General features: G+C 38.4%; 2 protein-coding genes across 5 annotated transcripts in view; one reads left to right on the forward strand and one right to left on the reverse strand.

Moving 5' to 3' along the window:
• Angptl1 (angiopoietin like 1) overlaps positions 1–5609 on the forward strand; it is a 17245-nt gene extending 11636 nt beyond the window's left edge. Inside the window, exons 3-5 of the mRNA XM_005363920.3 lie at positions 218–411; positions 3129–3399; positions 4934–5609. Of these exons, the coding sequence (XP_005363977.1) occupies positions 218–411; positions 3129–3399; positions 4934–5121 (653 nt within the window). The 3' untranslated portion in view covers positions 5122–5609. The remainder of the gene's footprint in view (positions 1–217; positions 412–3128; positions 3400–4933) is intronic.
• Ralgps2 (Ral GEF with PH domain and SH3 binding motif 2) overlaps positions 1–6891 on the reverse strand; it is a 157264-nt gene that overhangs the window by 57211 nt on the left and 93162 nt on the right. The window lies entirely within an intron of this gene.

The following is a 6891-nucleotide window of genomic DNA, read 5'->3' on the forward strand; positions in this document are numbered from 1 at the left end:
CCTGCCTCTGCCTCCCGAGTGCTGGGATTAAAGGCGTGCGCCACCATCGCCCGGCTCATTTAGTTTTAATATATATTTTAAATTTAGTTTCTGTAACTTGTACAGAGCATTATGCATACAGCAGATAAAATGTAGTTGTTGTAAAGAAAGCCATGAAGGTAAGAACTATTTAATACTTATCTTTTACATTTCTCAACAATCAACATTTAAATTACAGGACCATTCAAAGACTGTCAGCAAGCGAAGGAAGCTGGGCACTCGGCCAGCGGGATTTACATGATTAAGCCTGAGAACAGCAATGGTCTGATGCAGCTATGGTGCGACAACAGTCTGGATCCTGGGGGCTGGACTGTTATTCAGAAAAGAACAGATGGCTCTGTCAATTTCTTCAGAAACTGGGAAAATTATAAGGTAAGTGAGGGCAGGAAGATGTAAGCAGGTCTTGCAGGGCAGTAAACAGGCCATGCAGTAAAACATAACTTTCCCTATGATTTTCATTGTCTAGCTAAAGGTTTATATCCATCTCTAGCTGTACAGCTAAAGTCAAAATGTGAAAATAAAACCTGAGATATCCTTTTCTATGGATACCTTATACACACACGCACATTTTACAAAGATAACTTAATTCCACTTTAACAATTTTAAACCTATTTATTTGTATGAGCATGTGTTGTCTGCATTTATTATGTACACAATATATATACAGTGTCCTGAGAAGAGGATATCAGATTCCTTGGAACTGGAGTTTCAGGTAGTTGTGCACTGCCATGTGGGTGCTGGGAATCAAAACCAGCGAGTACTCTTAAACACTAAGCCATATCTCCTGTCCTCCAATTACACTTTTTATGTAACTACATTTCTGTTTATAATATTGTAGTATTTAAGCAATAACAAAGTATACACCTTCTAAAAATTGACCGCTTCTTGGACTATTTTTAAGTGTATATCATGACATGGATGGTAGGACTACGCACACAATCAGATTTCTAGGAAGAACCAGATGATGTGATATCAATTAGAGGAGGTACAGCTGGTCTACTGGTAATTCTGATGTTCATAACAGTAATTTGTGAGGGAGATATGTATGTATATACCATCAGTAAGGACAGCAGACAAGGAAAAGTAGATTTTCTAGAGTGCTAACTCCTTGTTTCAAAACTGTGAAGTAACCATGTGTCATGTGCTTACTTGGTCTTAGGAAAAATTTTACTAGCAGTTAAGGATGAAACCTTAATATATCTAGATCAGAAATGATGGAAATTTCTGAACAAGTTACTGCCACAACAGGACACAGGGACACGGACACACACACACACACACACACACACACACACACACACACACACACACACCCTACCTTCCTTGCAGTCTTTTTGAAGGCAAACCTTCAGTGTTAGTATAAAGTTTACTAAATCTATTCTGTTGTAAACTTGCAATGTCAAATGCTTATTAAAATAAGGTAGTCCATTTCTTTCAGATTGCAATTTACGATTTTCACAGGGAGAACTTTAGAGATTACTACAATATTTTTTTACTTACAATAAAATTAAAGATTATTTGTTCTAGCAGTACTTGCTCTTAAGTATTGAACCACCACTCCAGCCCCAAGATATGTGCATTAAATTGATTAATTCTAACAAAAAAAATAAATTAATTAAAATTAATGAAAATAAATACATAAAAATGAAACTCACAACTCTAAAAGGATCAAACAAAAAATGTTCTAGGAAATTGAACTCTCAGAAAAAAGGTGTTCTTTTTTTGCACTGTTTATTTCTTTGTTTGTTTATTTGTTGTGTTGAAAGACAGAATCTCACTTGTATCGCCCAGTCTGGCATCCAGCTCTGGGACTCAATGGAAGTACAGAGGAGCTTGCCTGGTTTGGGAGGTGATGTGTCTAAGGACACGTAGCTCCAAACTAACTTTGCCTATGTATCTGATGATTTTTACCAATGGAGGAGAAAAAAAAAAAAACCTGATTAGCCACAGTTGAGTGTTTATAGAAAGTTTTCTTAGGAAGAGAGCCTGCCTGTGTACCCATTAATGGTCCCCACCTCAGAAAGAACCTTAGAAGATGCCAAGAGCCCAGTGAGTCTTCCTTTTGAAGGGTACACTGAGTCCCCTCTTTCTGAACAAGGACTTGAGGAACAAAACTTTTCCTCAGTGCTCCAGCGACACCTCAAGAATCTTCAGGGAAGACAAGACAGCAAACTGGAGTTCACTCAACCCTTTGATTTACGTTCTCCTGAGAGTGTTCCCTAAGAAGGGATGGGGGGCCAGGATAGAGTCATCATACAAGGTCAGTACTAGTTGTACTGCTGGAGCGAGAAAAAGAGAAACTGAGTCAAGGAACAGTACACTTGGTGTGGTCCAGGACTTACTGTCAGTGCTCCTGACTTCTCGTAAGACTACATGGCATGAAAACCATATAATCATGTCCAGACCAAACTGTAGCATCTCTGTGTGGATTCATCTAAATAAAGAGCTGCCTGGACCATGAAAAAAGATTATTTGTTCTAACACACTATCATTTTGATTGAACAATGGTCATGATTTTATATATGCGCTGTCTGCCTAACATTGAAACAATATACACATACTTTGAGGACAAACAGTTCTGGATGAGGGTGTAATCAGGAACCTTTTGAAGGACTGAGGTAGTTCAGTCAGCTTTTAGTAGCTATCAATAAATTTTGTGGCCTTTTGCCTTTACTCTTTTTGTATGTAGCACTTGAAGTTACATAAATTAGTATGGACATTAAGATAAAGCAAAGAAGAAGAAAGTGACAGTGTAGCCCTGAAATAAATTTACAGAAATAAGGCAGTCTACCACAGAAGTCAAATTACCCTAAATAAACAGCATCCCCACTCTACTCAGTCTTTAAAAAAATTTTGTGGGTGGGGTTGAGACAGGGTTTTTCTGTGCAACAGTCCTAGCTGTCCTGGAGCTAGCTCTTGTAGATCAGGCTGGCCTTGAACTCCTAGAGATTCCCCCTGCCTCTGCCTCCCTAGTACTAGGATTGAAGGCGTGTGCCACCACCACCAGGCATAAACTTAACTTGTAGCTGTAGTGACATTTACTATCTCTATACTTATCTATATGCTCCTGTTTCTGTGTTTATTAACAGAAAGGGTTTGGAAACATTGATGGAGAGTACTGGCTTGGACTGGACAATATTTATAAGCTCAGTAATCAAGACAATTATAAGTTGCTGATTGAATTAGAAGACTGGAGTGATAAGAAGGTCTATGCAGAATATAGCAGCTTTCGTCTGGAACCCGAGAGTGAATCTTACAGACTGCGCTTGGGAACTTACCAGGGGAATGCAGGGGATTCTATGATGTGGCATAATGGCAAACAATTCACCACACTGGACAGAGATAAAGATATGTATACAGGTAAAACAACCAAACTGGCTGTACAATCACCACGTTCTGTGCATTAAGTAACGCCAACATACTAAAGTGTATTACATGCTTCTCAAATCTCAGAAAGGTTATTTTGGACACAGTCAAAGGGAATATAATATAACTTTGTCTTTAGGATTTCTAAGGCAACCCCAGTGTTCTCTGGAAAGCAAGGTCTGAGAGAACTAAAACAAAACCAAGCTACATCCTCTTGGGAATGAAACTCTGCCTAACACTTACAAACTAGCTGGACAGGTACCATATGCCAGGAACTGTACATGCTGGAGATTCAGCAAGGAAATAAACTTCTCCCCTTAGGAGCTTCCCTCCAAGAGGAGACAAAATAATATAAATAAGTTACTTTATTTATATTATTTTTCCTGTAAATATTTTGTCTGATAAATATTCTTAGAAAATGGAGACCAAGCAAAGTTTCTTCATTTCTTTTTCTGTTGCTCTGATAAAACACTGACAAAACCAACTCACGGTGCAGGGAAAGGCTGAGGGGCTCAGCTCAGCTTACAACTCCAAGTTCGGCATAGCAAGGAAGTCCTGCAGCAGGAGCTTGAGGGAGCTGGTGACATCAAACTCGTAATCAAGAGCACAGAGCCAGGAAATTATGCATGCTACTGGCGCAGCTTGCTTTCCTCACTCCCATGCAACTCAGACCTCTGCCTAGGGAATGTTAACCACCCACAGCAGGCAGAGCTTCCCACCACAATTAACTTAACCAAGGTTAACTCCAAGAACACGCCCACAGGCCAACCTAACCTCCACAGGGCCCAATGACCCCCAAGAAGACACGCACAGGCCAGCCTAACCTCCATAGTCACCATGACCCCCAAGAACACGGCCACAGGCCAGCCTGACCTCCACATTCCTTAGTGACCCTCAAGAACACGCCCAAAGGTCAGCCTAACCTCCATGGTCCCAGTGAGATCCCTTCCCAGGGGATTGTAGGGTATGTCACCTTGGCAGTAGGGAACAGAACGTGGCAGTCATCAAAGCCTTGGGTGAGTGCTGTTTCATAATGAGATTCAGATGATGACATCACATAAGAGCCTTTCCTGGACAGCTTATTAAACATTATTAATTTACCTAGCAGCACACTAAGCACTATTTTAATTTATTTCTTACTGGTAAAAGAAGAGGAAGAGAGACAGGACTGGAAAAGCTACCTGTTCACAAATTCTTTAAGCACCAGGTAGGCTATTTTTAGACTTCAATTTTCTCTCAAGCTCTACCATCTCCCTTAGTAAATCCTGTCTATCTCTCCTTTCTCTTCCTCTGTATAGTTCTTACACAAAATCACTGAATTTTATCTACTCTATTGTGAAGAAAATAAAATTTTATATAAATGTATAAATTAGGCATAAAGTGAAATGAGTAAGGTGATCCCAGTGGCATGAGCAGAGAGGAGAGAACCGGGATGGACACAAATGGAGACAGCTAGCACACACCCCTGACAGGGTGCAGAGTGCCGTGTGTGGACGGACTTGAACCTCAATGTCTATTTCTCCCGCAGGAAACTGTGCCCACTTTCACAAAGGAGGCTGGTGGTACAACGCCTGTGCACACTCTAACCTCAACGGAGTGTGGTACAGAGGAGGCCATTACAGAAGCAAACACCAAGATGGAATTTTCTGGGCTGAATACAGAGGCGGGTCATACTCCTTGAAGGCAGTTCAGATGATGATCAAGCCAATTGACTAAAGACAGTCTCCAAAGAAATGACACAGAGCTTCACTTTTTGGTTCCCCAAATGTAAACACTACATGTTACTTGGTACAATTTATTTTTACAGATACAATTTGTAAACTAAATTGTACTGTGACTGAAAGAATTATCTGTGAAAACAGCTCCATTTTCCTTTAAGATGCTACAGAAGATTATTTGTATGCAAATCCGTGTTATTTTAAAAACTATATTGACTTAATACAGGTAAATGTAAATATATGCCATGAAGTAAAACAAATTTTAGCTTTATTTTGAATCAAATTCAAATACATGCTTAAGATACTTAATGATTTATTTAAAAAATAACATTGCTCTAACTTCCAGTGAAAAAGATAATTTTAATATTTTAGTCATGCAGTTCATTTTATTTATGAAAATACAGACAGGAAATTAGAGAAAGATCTCTAGTTTTGCCACTAAAATACGTTTTTCCACTGAATAAAAATTTATTACATTGAATTACATTTTTTACTTGTAATGATTTTCTTCCAATAATTTAGGACACAAAGTACAATATGTATCACTTTAAAATGCATAAATAACACCCTCATTTCTTAAAAGGAAAATGCTAAAAACAGATTAATTTCTTGACATTCATTATATGCTAATATCAAAATCTCCTGACACACATGTTATATAATGACAAAAGCAGTAGAATAATGGTATTACAAAACAGAATATTCAGGATACCACTTCTAATATATATATATATATATATAATTCAGATATATATATACATATATATATATTATGATGCTACATGTATTAATTACTACCTTATCCCATTTATTGAACTTTACCTTAAAACATCTAGCTGCAGGCTAGGGTATGCCTGGTATGTATCAAGGACTAAGTTTGTTTGTGGTATGGCAGTGGCAACAAACAAACATAAAATAAATAAATAAAACCTGCCTGTTACTTGTAAAAAAGACTGGACAGCTTTCTAAGTACCATTGTATACTTACAGCTGGTTCTAAAACAGTTTCAACAGTGAGGCTACAACAGCCTTAAAGCAAACCCCATAGAGTCCAAACTAATTCCACTTTGTAGTGTGTGTGACTAAACCTCAGTCCTAATTTGTCCAACTCAGCTTCTCAACCAACGCCTTTATCAGGGGCCTTCTAGAACAGCTTCCTCCCAGTAATATATCACTTCTTACAGATGATTAACCTGTAACTCACTTGTGAAGCTAAAATTTTAAAGATGTGAGATTTATGCTTAATTAAAAAGAAAATGCAACAAGAACTAAAAATGAGCACAAGTTGTCCACAGAGAAGAATGGTTTAGCATGGACGGCCACTCAGACAATGTAAGTCCACAGACCAAAGCTTCTGGTGTATCACAGAGCAAATCAACACTCTGGCCAAAGTTAAAGCCCAGCGCCACTGGCATTAGTTTTTGCCACCAACGAGCATTTAACTTAACCCAAATCTGACACCAAAGACAAATCCTAAAGAATTTTAACAGAACTAAAAACAGAAGGAGAAAGTAAGCATACAAAACTAGGAAACAAATGAATTTCCAAGCTGCCTTACTAATAGACTGACTCTGCTGTCATAAACAGCTGAGGCAGACAGGTGACTGGAAGACTGTCTATACTGTCAATGACAGCATGCAGAGTAGGGCAATCGAGAAATGGCTTGAACTGAACTATACCCAAATTTACAACCAGGAATTTACAGTGACCCATGACCTATCCTCTTTCAGCTATTAGAACAGGCAGATAATTTATTTTTATTTAATTTT

This window comes from Microtus ochrogaster, assembly GCF_000317375.1.
Source record: "Microtus ochrogaster isolate Prairie Vole_2 chromosome 6 unlocalized genomic scaffold, MicOch1.0 chr6_random_2, whole genome shotgun sequence".
Classification (NCBI taxonomy): Eukaryota; Metazoa; Chordata; class Mammalia; order Rodentia; family Cricetidae; genus Microtus; species Microtus ochrogaster.